A 23,372-nucleotide genomic window follows, 5' to 3' on the forward strand; every position below is an offset into this window, starting at 1 on the left:
TGTCTCGACTTCAGTAGGGATGTTCTCACTATGAGGTATCAATGATACTTTCAGAGAACACATTTCAAGAGAGATATATCAACAACAAAAAAGTGTCCTGTTGTTTATGTGGCCAATATGAGGTGACTATAGTGGTTGTTTTAGTCTGGTAATTTTTAAACACACTCAATAATCATATCAACATATTTACCAGTCCATTAAGGTAAAAATTAATGAAAGCTATGATAATCATTGCCACTCAATGGATGCTTATTGATGGATCACTGAGAACGCAAGGGTGAGAGGGAGTAGAGTAAGTTAGAGTTTAAATTCTTTTTTATACTTGGGTTATTACACTGGCCGCTACCTTTAATTGGGCATGGATTTGGAAAAAAATTGCCCATCGTCTTTAACCTTTCCAGTATTCACATGATTTATAAAAACTACAGAAAAAGTAGCCCATACACCAGGAAAGGAGACTAATGTCTCTTGAATACAAATATTCAGTATTAACCACTGTGTCAACACATTCCACAGAACACTGGTAAGTCAATGATTCATGTGTGCTGAAATCTCCTGGAGTGGCCAGTAAGCCTTTCACAAACCCATACAGTGGACTCTCATTAATACATCTCTTATTACCATGTTTACCTGCATAGTACATTCCTTTTTGGAAGTCTCAGTCCCAACTGAATTAAACACATGTTAAACAGAATCTTTTGTGCATTCCCCCTCCCTGTTTAGCACATTCAGGTTTGGCAGTATTGGTACTGTTTGGCTGTTGCAACTTTCACCACTGAGAATTGTGACAGTAGGATGTTCATGGTCGCATGGTGCAGAAATATGTAGGCAGATGGTTGTAGTCAGTGCTAACAACTTTGCAACTCATACAGATCAATTTGCTATGGTAGAAATACAGTACATTGCAATGCTAGTTCATATATGTTGATAATATCTCCAACAACTTCAGACTACTGTAGCGGCCACACAAACTGAACTGTGTGTAATTCAGTCACTGGTCTCCTTTGTTCGTATTTAGCGCTCGACTGACTTAGTTGATGGCCTCTTTCATAATTTTTTCTAGTCCACGACATTGTTTGTGCTACCGGTTTGTCATGGATAAAAAGACAGTGACACAGTTTACAGACAAAGAAAAGTGGAACGTATTCAAGAAGTGGAAAAAAATTCACACATGAAGTATGTTGATATTGCATGAAAACTGAACAGTCTCCCATCAACATTAAACACAATAGTGAGCATGCAAACAATAATTAAAGCAGCACGTTTGAAAGGAGGAAATGGCAAACAAATGAGTGTGTGACAGTCAGTTTCCAGAACTGGAAAATATGCTACTAAAGTGGATAAAACAAACTTTTGGTTTGAACATTCTAACTGAGCATACAGTCGTTCATGCTGAAGGAATGTATTTGGCATGAAATTTGGGACTCCCAGATTTCGAGGCATTCAGTGGTTGGATTAAAAGGCTCAAGAATAGACGTAATTTTGTGTATAAATGTGTTTGAAGTGAGGCAGGAAGTGTGAACATTGACACTATTCAGTCATGGAAAAATGTTCTTCCATCAGAGAAAAGTACAGTCCCAATGACTTTTTAATGCAGATGAAACATGCTTACATTTTCACCTCCTGTCTGACAAACTCTCAAGTTCTGAGGACAAAAACACCATGGTGGAAAGTTTAGTAAAGGGAAGCTAATATTTTATTATGTTGTAACTAAAGTGGAAGAGAAAAGTTGGTGCCACTAATTACTAGAAAGGAGAGGAGTCCACGATGTTTCAAAAATGTGCAGAAATTTCCATGTCAATATACACCTAATATGAGTGTGGGTAACAACAACTGTTTTCAAATAATCCTTGAGTACCTGGGATGCAAGTTTGAGTGTAAGAAATAGAAAAACCATCCTGTTTATTGACTAGTGTGCAGCGCATCCCCAACATACAATGTGTCTTCTTGATACAAATGCAGCATTCTTTCCTTCGAATTGTACAAGCCACCTTCAGCCACTTGACCAAGACCTTATAAAATGCCTGAAACAAAAGTACAGGAAGATTCTTGTACAGAAGCGGCTGGCTTGCCTTCAGTTATGACCTTGGACACTATGCATTTAGTAACACATACCTGGGATTCCTTGCAAGAGAGCACAATCTCAAACCACTTCAAGAAGGCTGGCTTTTATCGGATACCAGAAATTACAGAAGACACCGTGTCAGAAAACTAAATAATTACAGCTGAACAATGGCAGCAAATAATGGGGCAAGAAGGAAACACTGACTGTCGTAACTTCAATGAATATGTTGATTGTGTTGAGGGTGTTGCTACTTGTCATCCCATGAAACTGAAGAATTGCTGAAGGAACAGATGGCATAGAAACAAGAGAAAAGTGAAGATGAGGATGAACCAGAACCTTTAATGATTCCTACAATGTTAAAATCTACTAAAGCAATGGACACAGTTAAGTGTTTTGAGTTTTGAAGTCAACGAAGAGGTGATGAACACATTAATCTAGACAGACAATACAATATTAAAATTAGGACAAAAGAAACAGTCAACTATTGATGTATTTTTGAAACTTTAGTGAAGACAGGACTATGCAGTGTATCTTATCATTCTATAATGTAGTTACGCTAACAATATGCACAATACACTGAGAGCTTGTTGAAATGTCAATCTTTACTCCGTTACCAGTAGCGAATCACTAATGAAGAGATGCTAAATGAATGCCATTCATTTGTTTTGAGAAGTGTAGTTAAAATTGCAATTTTAGTGTATTATTATTTTTTCTTCATCACAGGCCAGGTACGTATTTTGGACACTAGAGAGTTTGCTCTCACATTATGTGACTTTCCTGCATTCCAGTTAGCTGATAGAAGTCTGATATGTTGGATTTAGCCAATGTCTGCATATTTTCTTGTATACTAAGATGTAATTGTGAAATTTTATAGGTTTGATATTCTGAACATGATACTGAAAAAGGGCTTTTTGAATCATAATTTATTGCTATAGCATATTAGGAAATGTGGCGTCATGAGATTCAATATTACCCTAAGTATGGTACCCATACTCCAACAATTTCACCAACAAAAGAGAAATAATTACCATACGTATTTTTCCATAGCTTGTTTTCCCACCTATGATGTTCAAAATCTACGGTCCTTTCAAAATGTATTAACGAGGTTCCACTGCATATTTGAAAACATGCAACTGTTCATTTGTCTGAATTTCACAAAGTGCATTTATTGTGAATATCTCACATATGCTGATGCAGACTATGATCAGAACATAACAGAACCTCACAGCTAACTGCATACATTCTGTTGCCAAATAATGCAAGTCTATATGCAATTTTACTAACAACGACTGTAGGTAACCGTAATAAAAGAATCTACATGTTTAAGTGTGTCACCCTTAGAAGACACAGCTCCTCAATTGCAAGAGAACTAAAGAACTATTTATATAATTAACTATTCCAAATAACTGCAAAATTAAGATGAGGATTTATGCACATCTAAGACTGCATTCACAGTGGCACATACAACAGCTGCCAGATGCTGTTGCTAGATGTCGCCTGGTAGCAGTGTGCGACAGCTTTGTCACAGTGTATCCGATTCCCTTCATCAGTTTTTAGTGGGGTCAAGAAGGTAATGTTACATTAGGATCTATTCTATGGATGACGTAGATCACATTTTAATGTCTTAGGATTGGAAGGATACCTTAACACCTCTGCGAGTGGAGACAAATGTTGCGATGCAGATTTTGCTGTTAAAAAGATACCGAATGCATCTGCATTTGTCTTGAAAAGAATTTGGTAAGTACTATACACACTGTCCTCACTTACTGGAATAATCAAACAAGCTTTATGAACATATGAGGCATGTCTAGAAAGTAAGTACTATTCTGGAAAAAACTCATAAAACTTTTGTTTTGAGGGAAAAAAAAAAAAGAAAAAAAAAACCAACCTTAATTTTACAAGAAATAGCATTTCTTTAACTATTGTTCTACATAGCTGCCACCATTGTTTAGAAATTTATCGTAGCAGGAAACAAACAAAACTTTACACCTTGCAATCAAAATGCCTTCCTCTGCATCTTCCTCCAAAATCATGCTTCACATTCTAGAACAAGTGGTAGTCAGACAGCGGGTGTTCGAACCACTCCCAACTGCACTGTTGAGTAAGATTTTGAGTGACACCAGCAGAAAGGGGATGTGCATTGTCATTAACAACACAACACAATACCTTAACTGAGCATTCCATGCCTTTTGTTTTGAACTGTGCATCAAAGTTTTCTCACTGTTTCACAGTATCATACAGTATTGACAATTTCACCTCTGGGAAGGAACTCAAGAAGCAGAATGCCTTGTCTGTCCCTGAACACAGCTCTCATGATTTTTTGTGCTGACAACATTGTTTTGAATTTTTGTTTTTTGGGATATCGCGAGTAACTTCACTCTCAGCTGTTGTCTTGATTCTGGATTGACATGACAAACCCCAGTTTTATCACTGGTCACAATTCTGTTTAAGAATTGATCTCTCTCATTATTGTACTGGATGAGAAATGTCAAAGCACTGCCAGGTTTCTTCGTTTTGAGGACATCCGTAAGCATTTTCGGAACAAAACAGCAACACAATTTGCAATAATGTACGTGATCTGTGACAATTTCATAAAAAAACATTTTTTAAATTGGTGGAATCTCTCACAGCCCATTCTTATTGTGAACTGACTGTTTTCACAAAGTCTCTTTTTCACTTTCTCAACCACACCATCAACAGAAGGCTGCTCACTCTGTGCTTCACCATGAACACTTTTGTTCATCACTGAACTGTCTCACCCACTTTCTCACCAAGCAATCAGTCATTACATTTTCACCATAAATCTCCACAAATTGATAAATTTCAACTGGTTTAACATTCTTTGTGTTGAAAACCCATATTTCAATATGCACTTCACAGTCGATACAGTCAGAGATCGTCTTAAACTTTCTGAATGGTCACTGACAAATGTTAATACAACACAATCCGGCTGTGATGGAGACAGTGGAGAGACAATGAACTAAAGAGACTAGTGCAAATGTGTGGAGCTGTGATACTAGCGCTGTGGTGGTGGTGGTGGTGGTGGTGGTGGTGGTTGTTGTAGAACAAAATGGTACTTCCTTTCCAGAGATGACTTGTGTGAGATGGAAGGAGAAACATTGTGTTACATACTTTAGATGATTCAGTGTGAGCTTGAAAAATAAGATTATGAACACACTATTTTGCTGTATTTATTTGAAATTGTGCAGACTTACATCAATTAACCTTAAGTGATTCATTCAGCACACAAGTGTAAGATACTCTGAAAATCTAAAGAACTGGGAAATGGAAACAAATACACCACTTTTGCACACCACTTCATGTACCAGAATCACCACCTCAGTGGCGTAGATATACGAGGAAGCACTGATAACAATCTGTCGTTTGCTAATAACCATCAACCATAACCCAAAAAAGGTCTATGACAGTAACTGTAAACGTAAGAAACATCATCTTTCAAACTTGAAAAGTAATTTTTTGAGATTATAATTTACACCTAAAATTTCGATAAAGTTTTTTGCCTGCTTGTGTTTTCCTATTAACCTGGAATTTCAGTCCATATATTCCAAACTATATCCCTCTTATGATATTTTTATCCTCAGGAAGCCACAAACTTATTCTTTCCGAGATTAAACTTCTCACTTTATCACAATCCCTATTTCACTTGTGAGAACATCAGATGATGTGACTGAAGAAATCAAACTGATTTGGATTTCAACAACTGTCATTTTAAATTTGTAGGTTCGGTTGATGGTTCAAATGGCTCTGACCACTATGGGACTTAACATCTGAGGTCATCAGTCCCCTAGAACTTAGAACTCTTAAACCTAACTAACCTAAGGACATCACAAACATCCATGCCCGAGGCAGGATTCGAACCTATGACCATAGCGGTCGCGCAGTTCCAGACTGAAGTGCCAAGAACCACTTGGCCACACCGGCCGGCAGGTTTGGTTGATGAAATCAGTTTTAGTATGATCACATATACAGTGGCGTACTGATTTGAAAAGGTCGCCAATCTTTGTGCAATGTCAGCTGTTGGCAGAATCCACCAATATGAGTGCCACTGTCACCGCAGCCTAATGAGGTACTAAACACACAATATTCACTACTTATGTTTCTGAAAATCAAACCACAACTAAATTTCTAGTTCACCAATGTGATATTTGGATTAAATATAAAGGCAGTAATAATACCAACCTTGTACTTTAAAATATCTACATTAAAGTAGGATGCTGACGGGTTCTGATCCGACTGCCTTCGAAGTAGAGCTGTTAATGCATTCATGTTGAAATCAAATACTGTACTGTCGTGACTTGACTGGGCAGAGTCTCTGAAAAACAGCAAATAATAGTGACACAAAATTTTATTTCAAAAACAGATACTGCATATAGATCATAAGTAAATTTAGCCTTATTTACAGAGTTTGTTACATATATTGAAAAAATGAAATCTCTTAAAATTAGTCGAGATACAGAAATAACAAGTAACAGTCTTCAACACACAAAATAAATGTTTCTTGTCCAGGTTTTGACACCAGCATTTATGTTTGCATCACACCATGGGATTCTCAACCCATCAGTTACAAGTGGAGGAGTAAAAAATACAGAGGGGAGAGAACACTGGTTCTTACTCTTTGGCACTAGCCCCTCATTTTCCTTTGGATACTGCCTCAAAAGTAAACTGATTGTATGTAGGGAAACCACAAACTGTCATACAGTCTGCCCTTCTCAATTCATAATGGCTATTTTACCTACACAGTCATGAATAACCTGATCCTGATCCTGACATGACACAATAAAGCTGGGACACTACTGAGCACCAGCTCCACACCCAGTAACTGTCAACCCATAATTCAGGGGCATTGCGTGACCTGTGCATAGATATTTGGTCCCATATACCTTCAGAAACCTACCACATACTTTCTAAATTCATGCTACATGGAATAACTACTGTACTGTGTTCCAAAGATGGACATATATACTACTAAGCACATGGTCATAATGGTCTGGCACTTCAGTGTATGTCTCAGTACATATAGTGTCAATAGTATCAATAGTATCATGGATATAATCATGACTGGTAGCATTTATCAGCAACAGCAATTATTTTTATTCTACGAAAATGACAAAATCTGACATTAACCGGCATGCATTCAGCTGACAGTTGACACACTGCTATGGTATATTTTGACATTTAACTTTAGTTCAGAAGCTGGAAGTTTGGATCTGAAGATGGCAAGACCCAAAGTACATTACATGAAAGAATTTATTAAGAGGTTGTTAAGGAAATCAGGAAGTATTATTTGTAAAGTTCATTATAATTTTCATTTCCTGTATTGATAAATATGTGTAAATATATTCCAGCCAGAGATGCTGGTCGTATGTGCATGAGGTGTGTGTGTGTGTGTGTGTGTGTGTGTGTGTGTGTGTGTGTGTGTGTGTGAGAGAGAGAGAGAGAGAGAGAGAGAGAGAGAGAGAGAGAGAGACTGACTTTTACTGATGAAGGCTGTGAACGAAAGGTTTTCCATGTGTGTCTTTTAATTGTGTGTGTCTTCTTTACGGTAAGTAGTAATCTGTCTTTTCCTCCACTGTTTCAAATATAACTAATATTTTTTTAGAAAACTAATTACTAAACAGACAGAGGTGTAAGGCGCTTAATAGTATTAAGAACAAAGTGAAAAACAACAACTTTTTTCTGAGAACTATAATGTAAATAGACTCATCAAATGGGAAATTGCACAGCTCAAGTTTTTCTCATACTGCAGAACATTTTAATGGTACAAAAGCAAACAGTAAAAAAGTTTTTCACTGCATACATACACAACTGACATTTGATCTTTATCACAATTAACTAACACTATAGTCTTACATTGTGACGAGCTGTTTATTGGGCAGCATGTCCTCAAGCCTATGAGTGTTACGAATTCGGAATGATAATTGGGCAGGACTTGGATTGTTAGCTAGCACAGCCACAATTCCAGCAGGGAATGAGAGCATCATGTCACCAGACAACTTCACCTGGCACCTAGAACAGAAATACAATAACTTAGCTCAAAATTTGTACGTTGGTCTACCTTCCAACCTTTTGCTTCTTCCCTCCATTACATGCATTGCATATCTCCTTCATTTTTTTTATTTTGCATGCTTATTCATTTCAGAAGAGTCATCAATACCATGTAATAACAACACAACAAAATTAAAAGTTACATATACATAACAGTATTATGACCAATGTCCTTTCAGTAAGTTGGTCTGATGGTATACCACTGGGTAAAATTTATGACTTATGACTGGTTTTTAATAACGATCTTTTTGAACAGTAGTGCTATTAATATAGAGTTCAAGATATTTTGGTACAGAGACTAAATTCAGCTTGCACAACAACACAGTTGTCATCAATTAAACTCAAGATATCTTCACGGAGAAACAAATGAAACACTGATATGTTTTGAAATTATGAACATGCACTGAAGTAGTAATGAAAATAAGCTACAGTAACTGCATAAACTGGTGGTTTTCTGCATATGGAACACCATGATGCCAAGGGATTTCAGGACATTGTCATCCACTTACTGCCATGAAGGCCCGCAGCTGACCACAGTGACCTGAAAACCAGAAAACCACCCCCCATGTCATGTCAACACGTGGGAAGACTCAGGTAACGACTCTATGTAGCATTGCATGAATTGGTGGTGCATACCACTGTCACCTGATGACCGACAGCCAAACAAACAGTCACTGGGGCCTCATTTGTACGTGCCAATGAAGCCACCAGGCAAATTCAAGCTGGTAACCATAACCAGGTGGCTGCTGTGCTGTTGGATAGCCCCCCCTCGCCCGATGTTTTAGACAGCTGTCACCCTTGTTGTCATCGTCGTCATCGGCATCAACATCAACATCAGCCTCAGCCTGCCACTCACACACTAGGGTCAGAGAAGTTAAACAATGTGTCAGCAAAACGCTCAGCAGATCCATATGTCGGGTCAGACAGCCTGCTCCAGTTGGTCATAGGCCACCCTTCTTGGAGTTTGAGATCTGATGCTGTTGGGCCACCCGTGGAATATAGTGAAGGCTACACCTAGCCACTGCTGCCTCTGTGCTAAGTGCAGATATTCTAACATACAAGAATGTTGCAATAGTTTCACAGCTGGTACTACACAGTACATTATCATGCTACCTCTCAACAGCATGCATGAACTTAGGTACAACCGCCTATACTGCAGTAATATGAAGACATCTTGGACTGGTGCCAGGGTGCTCCCACCGGATGAGGTTGTGCAACTCTATCTGCTCTAGTTCGATGAATAATAGAGAGTTTTCTTGAAGTCCAATTATCTTGCTGCAGCCATCCTCACCTCTGACTGACTCTTGTCTCCCTCATCAGTTCACTGAAATCACAATGTCCATGTGGGACATCAACAATACTACCCTGACTGACCTATGAAATCCTTCCCTCATCGCAGTAGTGGAAGGATATTACTACACCATTACATTTGGTGTCAGAAGTAATAACGCATTGGGAGACAGTGTTTGTCGTCATCTTCTGACATCATTACTACTGATTTCATGAGTCTGAGTATGCTGTCTTCGTTTGAACTGGGATTTGACTGTTGATAGATAGCCAAGCATTATGACTATCCAGTCAACTGGTGGAGCCAGAAACAACAACTCTAGCACTGCAGTTACAAATAAGTGAAAAGTGTCTATTGTACCCAACCTTGCATTCCTTTCTTCTGTTTTGTCTGTTTTCGTATCTCTCCTTTTCAGGCTTCCTAGTAAAAATACACCATAGGTAATATTTTAAAAACCAAGGGGAGTGTATATTTGGAAATTATGGAGCACTTAAGTAATATAAGTAATAGTAATTCATATAGTATATAAGTAAATAGCAGAAGAGTGTAGGTGTAATTTATTAAAAGTATTTATAAATTTAAAGAGTCCTCCAGGGGCATAGACTAGCAGATACGTTGTCTGATGTCCTGTCATCCTTTTCTCTAGTTAGGAAGGTGAAACCCCATGATGCAGCATAGACCACTGTGTCAACAGATACTGCTTGGATGTAAGAGTGTCTTCCGGTAAGATTTTTGTCTTTTCATCATGCATTTTATGATTCGAAACAACACAGTACTGTCATAAATGTGTTTCGTGGGGTATTATGAGTAAGTTTTGAGTTGTAAGACTGCACAAAGTGTGTGTGGTGTGTGTAGAAATGTAACATGACATTAGCAGAGATACTAGGAAGAAGAAGAGACCTTTTTGGTGTCAGGGTAGCATGGCTATATGACTGATAGCAGAGGTTGCTGAAAATAGTCCAAAACACCTGAGCAGCCCGTGATGTGTGGGAGATGCATCATGAGATGCTATATAAATTGTGTGTCAGATGAACCAGCAGCCTCCAGCCACCCACCAGCTACATTCCTTGGTGTCAACAATTTGAAGCCATTTGACTGCCCATGGAATCCAATGAGGACTTCATCTAGCTTCCACCAGCTGCACTAAGCACAATCACTCTGGTCTGCAAGCCTACGGCACTTGCTTCAACTAACATTACTCAACAAGTTGTTAGTGCGTGCTGGATTCCAGTATCATAAATTATCTTCAGGGGTGAGTGCCCCTACTGCACTAGTATGAAGACATTGTAGATTGAAGCCAGGCTGTGCCCACTGGATTATGGCACACAACAGTATCTGCTCTAGCTTGATGAATAATAAAGTGTTTTCCTGATCTTCTACTACCTAGCTGTGGCCAATCTGCACTACCAGTGGACTGCTGTCTCTCTTGCCAACCCACTGAATCCACAATGCCTGATGTGACAGCAACTACACAATTGTGATCGACCTAACAAACACTCTCCCTTCTCACAGTAACAGACATATCACCGGACCATTGCAATAGAGAAGAAAACTGTTTGAAAAAAATTTGCAATGAAACAAATTCTGCGAATTGTATATGAAGCAAAATTATTCTTAAGTTGCTATATGATACTCAGCTACTCCAGGGAAAATGCAACAGCATATTTACACACACACACACACACACACACACACACACACACACACACACACACACACACACACACACACACGGGGGGGGGGGGGGGGGGGGGGGCAGGTCCTAGGAAAGAACTAAAATGATGAAAACCTGTAAATGTTTAATAAATGCTCGAATCTCATGAAAAATGACTCTCATTCTGCTAGGATTTCCAAATGACATAAACAAAAATGAAGCTAATAGCTCATGACTAACCCCTTAACATAATGACTTTTTTCCAATTATTTTACAAAAAATAATACTTTTTATTATTAAAAAACATTCTATAATGGATCACATTACATATACACATATAAAGATAGTTTTTAAAGATCAAAATAATGAGTTACAAAATTTTGAAGTTCACCAATGATAAAACACTGAGTATATTTGTGCAGTGGACTTTGACGAAAATATCCTGAAAATTGAAGTTATTTTTTGGTTTCTGTGTAGCTATTAGCTCTAACCATGTATTTCACAATGGTTTCCAGTGAACATATATTTTGGAGGAGCTGGCTGGAGCACATTGGATGTATTTATCTTGTACTACTGGTGAGTACTTATCACTCAACCAATGAACTGTTATCACTTTCTGTCTATAATGAAGTAACATTATGTTCTTGTTCACTTTCTGAGTCATTAAACTCAATGTCAAACTGAGGATCACTACAGCTCTATTTTTTTGAAAGTGTTGCCTAAACAACAATATAGGAGAGAGGCTGAAAATGTGCATTTTGTTGTCGGGTGTCAAAAGTTGCACACAGTAAGAATATGTAGCAACAACCACCCCAAATGTAGTACCAGATGCTCTCTACTGGCTGAACACTTAACTATCGGTCTTGAAATAGGTATAAGTGGGGTTTTATTTTTTTAAAGGTGTGTTCTTAGGTAGCCCGAGTATACTTGGGATTTTAAGTTTCTGTCAAAATAATAAAAATGAGGTAACCTGGGTTTTATTTTATGGGGTTAAGCAGATTACAGTGCTGCAATTTTTAAATTTATGGTATGTTATGTAACAACTTCAGCACATAGGAATGACACGCTTGATTGGTTCTGCGTTAACAGAGAAATTACACTAACTATGATAAACTAAAATACTTTTGCACTTAATTGTGAATGTAAAGGTATTAGACATTTAGTCCAGTCAGCAAAGGAAAATTAGGGAAAAAAAGTCATGTAGTCACAAATTTTTGCTAAATGCTAGTAGTGAATGTCAGGTACAAGACACTAAAAATTCTGACTGGTGGGATTTGAGTGTGAGGGCCTTTAAAGTTCAATTTTAAGATTTTCTCTATTAACTCTTAATTCATGTTAATTTGAAAGCCACAGTTTGTAGCAAAACTGTTTCCCAGTACCAAATTAAACTACGTTTAATTTCCTACAAAGAAGGGCCTACTCATTTCCTTTTCCTCTGCGACTAACAGTTTCCACCTTACAGGGGATGAAAAAAATCACATATTATTAAAAATATTCTTTTAATGGTACTAAATAAAGGTTTATCTCCAAATAAAATCAATTAAAAACAAATATTAAGTGTGCATACAATAACTAAGTGCAGTAGAGCCATATTAAAGGATAAATTGTGTTCCGAGTATGTAACAAGGTGAAGGGGGCAGACGGATGTGTGAGATAGAAGCATAAGGGAAGGCAGGTCGCTAAATTGTGCTTGTGCATTTCCATTCATCATAGGTCTGCAGAATGAAGATCGAGGTGGTGATTCCCCATTCTTTCTACCCCACTATGTCACAAGAGGTGACTGCAGGGTGTTTCACAAGGTTATACCGGCCCTCTGCAGGGCACCTTATGAATCACTGATGACAAAATGTGCACACATCTCCAGGTGTGTGTATATTTTTCAAAAAGTGCATTAACACTACATGGAATACAGATATGCGCTCCTAATAATACTACATCTACATCTACATCTACATTCATACTCCGCAAGCCACACAACGGTGTGTGGCGGAGGGCACTTTACGTGCCACTGTCATTACCTCCCTTTCCTGTTCCAGTCGCGTATGGTTCGCGGGAAGAACGACTGTCTGAAAGCCTCCGTGCGCGCTCTAATCTCTCTAATTTTACATTCGTGATCTCCTCGGGAGGTATAAGTAGGGGGAAGCAATATACTCGATACCTCATCCAGAAACGCACCCTCTCGAAACCTGGCGAGCAAGCTACACCGCGATGCAGAGCGCCTCTCTTGCAGAGTCTGCCACTTGAGTTTATTAAACATCTCCGTAACGCTATCACGGTTACCAAATAACCCTGTGACGAAACGCGCCGCTCTTCTTTGGATCTTCTCTATCTCCTCCGTCAACCCGATCTGGTACGGATCCCACACTGATGAGCAATACTCAAGTATAGGTCGAACGAGTGTTTTGTAAGCCACCTCCTTTGTTGCTGGACTACATTTTCTAAGCACTCTCCCAATGAATCTCAACCTGGTACCCGCCTTACCAACAATTAATTTTATATGATCATTCCACTTCAAATCGTTCCGCACGCATACTCCCAGATATTTTACAGAAGTAACTGCTACCAGTGTTTGTTCCGCTATCATATAATCATACAATAAAGGATCCTTCTTTCTATGTATTCGCAATACATTACATTTGTCTATGTTAAGGGACAGTTGCCACTCCCTGCACCAAGTGCCTATCCGCTGCAGATCTTCCTGCATTTCGCTACAATTTTCTAATGCTGCAACTTCTCTGTATACTACAGCATCATCCGCGAAAAGCCGCATGGAACTTCCGACACTATCTACTAGGTCATTTATATATATTGTGAAAAGCAATGGTCCCATAACACTCCCCTGTGGCACGCCAGAGGTTACCTTAACGTCTGTAGACGTCTCTCCATTGATAACAACATGCTGTGTTCTGTTTGCTAAAAAATCTTCAATCCAGCCACACAGCTGGTCTGATATTCCGTAGGCTCTTACTTTGTTTATCAGGCGACAGTGCGGAACTGTATCGAACGCCTTCCGGAAGTCAAGAAAAATATACTGATACAAGTAACTCATATTGACAGGATCTGCATGAATCTCTGTACTTTGTTCTACATTGCTAGAGTAGAAACTGATTCGTAGTCATCCTGTGAAGCAGCTGTATCATTCTTCTGCAAAAGGCAACTTCTTCCCCAACAGTTTACAGACACACTATACCTCTTGCGCATTTCCTGCCCGGTTCTCTTAGGTTAGTAGACAAAATAACTTCACTGAGCTCTTGTTAATATACTGGAGCTATTTTCACTTTATTAAATGAGTGCTTTGTGCATGTGTTAAGTAAGCTTTTGTATACAATACATTCATGTAAACAATGTCTAAGAAGTGTTTAATTTGTAGGTGTGATGCTATCAGTGACCACTCTAATGTTGGTGATTAGATTGCTAAATGTAACAACCTGCTGCTGTCTATCATTGACAACATATTGTAGAGGCACATAATCGTTTTGCAGTCACTCTGTGGCGAATTAATGAATGATGAGAAAGTTATTGTACTTGTCTCACCATTAATTGTGTTGTTTGTATGCTGCACAAATCTCTTCCAATCAGGAAGTGTTTGCACTTCTACAGTGGGCTGCAATGAGTCAAGTCACTTGTCACACATCAAAAGAATACTTCCCAAAAGGGTATGATTATGTCTGATCGAATGTGACTGGTCATGTTGAATTCTATAACAGTAATCTGCTGTAATGCATTGACTGACTTGTGTTGAAGTAGCTCAAGTTCCATAACACTTAGGTGACCTACCTCTGTTACAGAAAGATGCAATTTAAGCCTCTGGGCATCTTCATATTTGGGAGAACTGATGCTGAAGTGATGAATTTTTTACGACTCATGCTGCGAAAAATATTCCACGCAGTGATAGTGGAGGGAATCAAATCGACATTGTTAAATCCATATTGCCAGCATGTTACACTTGTGACAGGCTGTTCAGCGTGGTAGAAAACTGACAGCTGCAGCTGTTGACCTTTTTCACATAACAATTGCTCACTTAACTGTCAGTAAGTACTCACTCACTCAATAAGCTGAAAATAATGATACTACATAAACATTAGCTCAGTGAAGTTATTTTGTCTACTCACATAAGAGAACTACACAGGAAATGGTTGGGAAGTACAGCCTCTCTGTAAACATTATCGAGCAGCACTCTTGGTGGTGGAAGTTGCCTTTCCGCGAAGAATATTACAACTGTTATATAGGATGACAAACAATCAATTTTTTCCTCTGGCATTGTAGAACAGTGTGCAGAGATTTACGTATATTCTGTCCATGCGTGCTTCTTGTGTTGGTATTAGCAGTAATTCATATCTGCATTCCATGTAGTGTTAATGTATTTTGTGGAAAATAAACATCCCCCAGGCATGCCTGTGCACTGTGCCACTAGTGATTCATAAGGAGTGCTGTGGAGGGTTCGTATAACTCTGTGAAACATCCTGTAGTTGTTTCTTGGGATACAGTAGGGTAGATGGAGTGGGGAATCATCTTCTCAATATTCAGTTTGCAGACCTATGGAGAAGAAAAGCCAATGAACACCATCTAGCGACCTACCTTCTCTTGTGCTTGTACTGCACATCCCCTTCATCACATTACAACCCCAGTACACAATTTATCGCTTAATATGGCTCTACTGCACTTAGACATCTAACAAACATTTAATATTTGTTTCTGACCAACTTCATTTAAAGATAAGCATTAATTTTATACTGCTAAAAAATAGTTTTAATAATCTGCAATTTTTCCATCCCCTGGAAGACAGAAACTATTAGTCCTAGAGAAAAAATGAGAGACCTTTTTTGTATGAAAATTGATGATGTTTAATTGCGTGCTAGGAAAGTTTTTCACTAAAAAGTGCAGATGCTGAATTCTTCATGCAAAATATATAAAAGCGACCTTTGAACAATCTCCCCCCTTCCCCTCCCCAACCCAACACACACCTCACCGGTCAGAATTCTGGTATGTTGTTCAGGACACTCGCTCCTAGCACTGTGCAAAAATCTGCAGCCACATGATTTTCTTCACCCAAATAACCTTTTGTGGTCTTGACTGACTGGGCTAATTTGTAGCTATGAAAGAGTCCATTTCAGCATACATGGCACGCTCTTGAATCACAGTAGAAAAGTAGGAAGAAGGTAGAAGGTAGGGGTGCGGGGTGTCGGTGGGGTCAGGAGGTTGATGGAGTCATTCCTGATGTCCAGGCGGAGCTTCAAGGAATCCTCAGAACCTTAGGCCCCCTACAAAACCTTTCACCTGACTCAATCAACCTCCTGACCCCACCGACACCCCGCACCCCTACCTTCTACCTTCTTCCTAAAATTCACAAACCCAATCATCCCGGCCGCCCCATTGTAGCTGGTTACCAAGCCCCCACAGAACGTATCTCTGCCTACGTAGATCAACACCTACAACCCATTACATGCAGTCTCCCATCCTTCATCAAAGACACCAACCACTTTCTCGAACGCCTGGAATCCTTACCCAATCCGTTACCCCCAGAAACCATCCTTGTAACCATTGATGCCACTTCCTTATACACAAATATCCCGCACGTCCAGGGCCTCGCTGCGATGGAGCACTTCCTTTCACGCCGATCACCTGCCACCCTACCTAAAACCTCTTTCCTCATTACCTTAGCCAGCTTCATCCTGACCCACAACTTCTTCACTTTTGAAGACCAGACATACCAACAATTAAAGGGAACAGCCATGGGTGCCAGGATGGCCCCTTCGTACGCCAACCTATTCATGGGTTGCTTAGAGGAAGCCTTCTTGGTTACCCAGGCCTGCCAACCCAAAGTTTGGTACAGATTTATTGATGACATCTTCATGATCTGGACTCACAGTCAAGAAGAACTCCAGAATTTCCTCTCCAACCTCAACTCCTTTGGTTCCATCAGATTCACCTGGTCCTACTCCAAATCCCATGCCACTTTCCTTGATGTTGACCTCCACCTATCCAATGACCAGCTTCACACGTCCGTCCACATCAAACCCACCAACAAGCAACAGTACCTCCATTACGACAGCTGCCACCCATTCCACATCAAACGGTCCCTTCCCTACAGCCTAGGTCTTCGTGGCAAACGAATCTGCTCCAGTCCGGAATCCCTGAAGCATTACACCAACAACCTGACAACAGCTTTTGCATCCCGCAACTACCCTCCCGACCTGGTACAGAAGCAAATAACCAGAGCCACTTCCTCATCCTCTCAAACCCAGAACCTCCCACAGAAGAACCACAAAAGTGCCCCACTTGTGACAGGATACTTTCCGGGATTGGATCAGATTCTGAATGTGGCTCTCCAGCAGGGATACGACTTCCTCAAATCCTGCCCTGAAATGAGATCCATCCTTCATGAAATCCTCCCCACTCCACCAAGAGTGTCTTTCCGCCGTCCACCTAACCTTCGTAACCTCTTAGTTCATCCCTATGAAATCCCCAAACCACCTTCCCTACCCTCTGGCTCCTACCCTTGTAACCGCCCCCGGTGTAAAACCTGTCCCATGCACCCTCCCACCACCACCTACTCCAGTCCTGTAACCCGGAAGGTGTACACGATCAAAGGCAGAGCCACGTGTGAAAGCACCCACGTGATCTACCAACTGACCTGCCTACACTGTGACGCATTCTATGTGGGAATGACCAGCAACAAACTGTCCATTCACATGAATGGACACAGGCAGACAGTGTTTGTTGGTAATGAGGATCACCCTGTGGCTAAACATGCCTTGGTGCACGGCCAGCACATCTTGGCACAGTGTTACACCGTCTGGGTTATCTGGATACTTCCCACTAACACCAACCTATCCGAACTCCGGAGATGGGAACTTGCTCTTCAATATATCCTCTCTTCCCGTTATCCACCAGGCCTCAATCTCCGCTAATTTCAAGTTGCCGCCACTCATACCTCACCTGTCATTCAACAACATCTTTGCCTCTGCACTTCTGCCTCGACTGACATCTCTGCCCAAACTCTTTGTCTTTAAATATGTCTGCTTGTGTCTGTATATGTGAGGATAGATATATATGTGTGTGTGTGTGTGTGTGTGTGTGTGTGTGTGTGTGTGTGTGTGTGTGTGCGTGTGTGTGTGTGTGTGCGAGCGCGCGCGCGCGCGCGCGCGCGCGCGCGCGCGAGTGTATACCCACCCTTTTTTCCCCCTAAGGTAAGTCTTTCCGCTCCCGGGATTGAAATGACTCCTTACCCTCTCCCTTAAAACCCACATCCTTTCGTCTTTCCCTCTCCTTCCCTCTTTCCTGATGAGACAACAGTTTGTTGCGAAAGCTTGAATTTTGTGTGTATGTTTGTGTGTCTGTCGACCTGCCAGCACTTTCATTTGTTAAGTCACATCACCTTTGTATTTAGACATATTTTTCCTACGTGGAATGTTTCCCTCTATTATAACCAATACAGTCTCCCACAAACTTTACATATTCACAACATCCTTTACCTTTAATCCAAATATATACAGATTCATTAACATTAATCTTACGTCTACTTCTAGTATAAAGGGATAGGGAAGAAGGTGAGGTATATACAGATTTTCCAAAGTCTTTATTAGCAATTTCTGCCATGTGGTAGGTGCGGAAGGCGATGACATCACGATCGACGAAACTCTCCAGACCACCGACTGCAGGAACACCAGATCCACCTCTGACTATAGCTACAGTTAGCCATCCATTTCCATGCGTAACTGTGTCATTCACGTCAATACTAAAATTCAGTCTGCAACCACGAAACATACAGGGTCCTTCAAGTAGTTCATTGGCTGAAATGTTCTTCAGCTTGTTAGTCTTCTTGTCAGCTGCAGACGTCGTCATTTCAATGTTCTCGATAGTTTTGTAGACTGTTTGACGAGAACGTCGACGGCATCTTCTGTAAGGCATCGTGGCAGCGTTCAATGCAGTTGCAGTTTGTGGTCTGGAGAGTTTCGTCGACCGTGATGTCATCGCCTTCCGCACCTACCACATGGCAGAAATTGCTAATAAAGACTTTGGAAAATCTGTATATACCTCACCTTCTTCCCTATCCCTTTATACTAGAAGTAGACGTAGTCTCCCACAAACTTTACATATTCACAACATCCTTTACCTTTAATCCAAATATATACAGATTCATTAACATTAATCTTACGTCTACTTCTAGTATAAAGGGATAGGGAAGAAGGTGAGGTATATACAGATTTTCCAAAGTCTTTATTAGCAATTTCTGCTAACTGTAGCTATAGTCAGAGGTGGTTCTGGTGTTCCTGCAGTCGGTGGTCTGGAGAGTTTCGTCGATCGTGATGTCATCGCCTTCCGCACCTACCACATGGCAGAAATTGCTAATAAAGACTTTGGAAAATCTGTATATACCTCACCTTCTTCCCTATCCCTTTATACTAGAAGTAGACGTAAGATTAATGTTAATGAATCTGTATATATTTGGATTAAAGGTAAAGGATGTTGTGAATATGTAAAGTTTGTGGGAGACTGTATTGTATATTTTTATAAATAAACTGATCTGTAGCGTAGCCCAAAAAACTGTAGCGTAGCTGAGAACCTGTAGGCGTACATCTAGGATCTGTACGCCATAGAGTTGGTAACAGCATGTCACGTCCGCTCACTGAGCGCTTGACCTTTGACCTCGCCGATAAGGCGGGTTGCGCAATCGTGGCAGCGCGCCAGCCGCCGACGGGGCCTGACAAACAGCGGACGCGGGCACCTAGTACGGCTAGTGCCCGCGTCCGGGATAACGCGCGTCTGGCACTGTGAAATCGGCTAAGTCCGAATCAAGGTCACGAGCTCTGCGCGTATGAAAGCTAGCGAACAGGCCACAGCCTGCTCATTCGCGCTGCTGCTGCTGCACAGGCAACTGCATTGAACGCTGCCACGATGCCTTACAGAAGATGCCGTCGACGTTCTCGTCAAACAGTCTACAAAACTATCGAGAACATTGAAATGACGACGTCTGCAGCTGACAAGAAGACTAACAAGCTGAAGAACATTTCAGCCAATGAACTACTTGAAGGACCTTGTATGTTTCGTGGTTGCAGACTGAATTTTAGTATTGACGTGAATGACACATTTACGCATGGAAATGGATGGCTAACTGTAGCTATAGTCAGAGGTGGATCTGGTGTTCCTGCAGTCGGTGGTCTGGAGAGTTTCGTCGATCGTGATGTCATCGCCTTCCGCACCTACCACATGGCAGAAATTGCTAATAAAGACTTTGGAAAATCTGTATATACCTCACCTTCTTCCCTACGCTACAGATCAGTTTATTTATAAAAATATACAATACAGTCTCCCACAAACTTTACATATTCACAACATCCTTTACCTTTAATCCAAATATATACAGATTCATTAACATTAATCTTACGTCTACTTCTAGTATAAAGGGATAGGGAAGAAGGTGAGGTATATACAGATTTTCCAAAGTGTTTATTAGCAATTTCTGCCATGTGGTAGGTGCGGAAGGCGATGACATCACGATCGACGAAACTCTCCAGAGAACCTGTAGGCGTACATCTAGGATCTGTACGCCATAGAGTTGGTAACAGCATGTCACGTCCGCTCACTGAGCGCTTGACCTTTGACCTCGCCGATAAGGCGGGTTGCGCAATCGTGCCAGCGCGCCAGCCGCCGACGGGGCCTGACAAACAGCGGACGCGGGCACCTAGTACGGCTAGTGCCCGCGTCCGGGATAACGCGCGGCTGGCACTGTGAAATCGGCTAAGTCCGAATCAAGGTCACGCGCTCTGCGCGTATGAAAGCTAGCGAACAGGCCACAGCCTGCTCATTCGCGCTGCTGCTGCTGCTGCACAGGCAACTGCATTGAACGCTGCCACGATGCCTTACAGAAGATGCCGTCGACGTTCTCGTCAAACAGTCTACAAAACTATCGAGAACATTGAAATGACGACGTCTGCAGCTGACAAGAAGACTAACAAGCTGAAGAACATTTCAGCCAATGAACTACTTGAAGGACCCTGTGTGTTTCGTGGTTGCAGACTGAATTTTAGTATTGACGTGAATGACACATTTACGCATGGAAATGGATGGCTAACTGTAGCTATAGTCAGAGGTGGATCTGGTGTTCCTGCAGTCGGTGGTCTGGAGAGTTTCGTCGATCGTGATGTCATCGCCTTCCGCACCTACCACATGGCAGAAATTGCTAATAAAGACTTTGGAAAATCTGTATATACCTCACCTTCTTCCCTATCACTTTATACTAGAAGTAGACGTAAGATTAATGTTAATGAATCTGTATATATTTGGATTAAAGGTAAAGGATGTTGTGAATATGTAAAGTTTGTGGGAGACTGTATTGTATATTTTTATAAATAAACTGATCTGTAGCGTAGCCCAAAAAACTAGCGTAGCTGAGCTACGCTACAGATCAGTTTATTTATAAAAATATACAATACAGTCTCCCACAAACTTTACATATTCACAACATCCTTTACCTTTAATCCAAATATATACAGATTCATTAACATTAATCTTACGTCTACTTCTAGTATAAAGGGATAGGGAAGAAGGTGATGTATATACAGATTTTCCAAAGTCTTTATTAGCAATTTCTGCCATGTGGTAGGTGCGGAAGGCGATGACATCACGATCGACGAAACTCTCCAGACCACCGACTGCAGGAACACCAGATCCACCTCTGACTATAGCTACAGTTAGCCATCCATTTCCATGCGTAAATGTGTCATTCACGTCAATACTAAAATTCAGTCTGCAACCACGAAACATACAGGGTCCTTCAAGTAGTTCATTGGCTGAAATGTTCTTCAGCTTGTTAGTCTTCTTGTCAGCTGCAGACGTCGTCATTTCAATGTTCTCGATAGTTTTGTAGACTGTTTGACGAGAACGTCGACGGCATCTTCTGTAAGGCATCGTGGCAGCGTTCAATGCAGTTGCCTGTGCAGCAGCAGTCAAACAGTCTACAAAACTATCGAGAACATTGAAATGACGACGTCTGCAGCTGACAAGAAGACTAACAAGCTGAAGAACATTTCAGCCAATGAACTACTTGAAGGATCCTGTATGTTTCGTGGTTGCAGACTGAATTTTAGTATTGACGTGAATGACACATTTACGCATGGAAATGGATGGCTAACTGTAGCTATAGTCAGAGGTGGATCTGGTGTTCCTGCAGTCGGTGGTCTGGAGAGTTTCGTCGATCGTGATGTCATCGCCTTCCGCACCTACCACATGGCAGAAATTGCTAATAAAGACTTTGGAAAATCTGTATATACCTCACCTTCTTCCCTATCCCTTTATACTAGAAGTAGACGTAAGATTAATGTTAATGAATCTGTATATATTTGGATTAAAGGTAAAGGATGTTGTGAATATGTAAAGTTTGTGGGAGACTGTATTGTATATTTTTATAAATAAACTGATCTGTAGCGTAGCCCAAAAAACTGTAGCGTAGCTGAGAACCTGTAGGCGTACATCTAGGATCTGTACGCCATAGAGTTGGTAACAGCATGTCACTATGGCTGGCACTGTGAAATCGGCTAAGTCCGAATCAAGGTCACGCGCTCTGCGCGTATGAAAGCTAGCGAACAGGCCACAGCCTGCTCATTCGCGCTACTGCTGCTGCACAGGCAACTGCATTGAACGCTGCCACGATGCCTTACAGAAGATGCCGTCGACGTTCTCGTCAAACAGTCTACAAAACTATCGAGAACATTGAAATGACGACGTCTGCAGCTGACAAGAAGACTAACAAGCTGAAGAACATTTCAGCCAATGAACTACTTGAAGGACCCTGTATGTTTCGTGGTTGCAGACTGAATTTTAGTATTGACGTGAATGACACATTTACGCATGGAAATGGATGGCTAACTGTAGCTATAGTCAGAGGTGGATCTGGTGTTCCTGCAGTCGGTGGTCTGGAGAGTTTCGTCGATCGTGATGTCATCGCCTTCCGCACCTACCACATGGCAGAAATTGCTAATAAAGACTTTGGAAAATCTGTATATACCTCACCATCTTCCCTATCCCTTTATACTAGAAGTAGACGTAAGATTAATGTTAATGAATCTGTATATATTTGGATTAAAGGTAAAGGATGTTGTGAATATGTAAAGTTTGTGGGAGACTGTATTGTATATTTTTATAAATAAACTGATCTGTAGCGTAGCCCAAAAAACTGTAGCGTAGCTGAGAACCTGTAGGCGTACATCTAGGATCTGTACGCCATAGAGTTGGTAACAGCATGTCACGTCCGCTCACTGAGCGCTTGACCTTTGACCTCGCCGATAAGGCGGGTTGCG

General features: G+C 40.8%; 1 protein-coding gene across 4 annotated transcripts in view; it reads right to left on the reverse strand.

The window, feature by feature from the left end:
- Window positions 1-23,372, reverse strand: part of LOC126248314 (F-BAR domain only protein 2-like) — a 330,016-nt gene that overhangs the window by 86,314 nt on the left and 220,330 nt on the right. For all 4 annotated transcript variants that reach the window (XM_049949189.1, XM_049949191.1, XM_049949190.1 and 1 more), the window contains exons 15-16: window positions 7,937-8,092; window positions 6,266-6,398 (exon numbers count right to left, since the gene is read on the reverse strand). In XM_049949189.1, coding sequence (XP_049805146.1) covers window positions 6,266-6,398; window positions 7,937-8,092 — 289 coding nt within the window. The remainder of the gene's footprint in view (window positions 1-6,265; window positions 6,399-7,936; window positions 8,093-23,372) is intronic.

This window comes from Schistocerca nitens, chromosome 3 (assembly GCF_023898315.1).
Source record: "Schistocerca nitens isolate TAMUIC-IGC-003100 chromosome 3, iqSchNite1.1, whole genome shotgun sequence".
NCBI classification, from domain to species: domain Eukaryota; kingdom Metazoa; phylum Arthropoda; class Insecta; order Orthoptera; family Acrididae; genus Schistocerca; species Schistocerca nitens.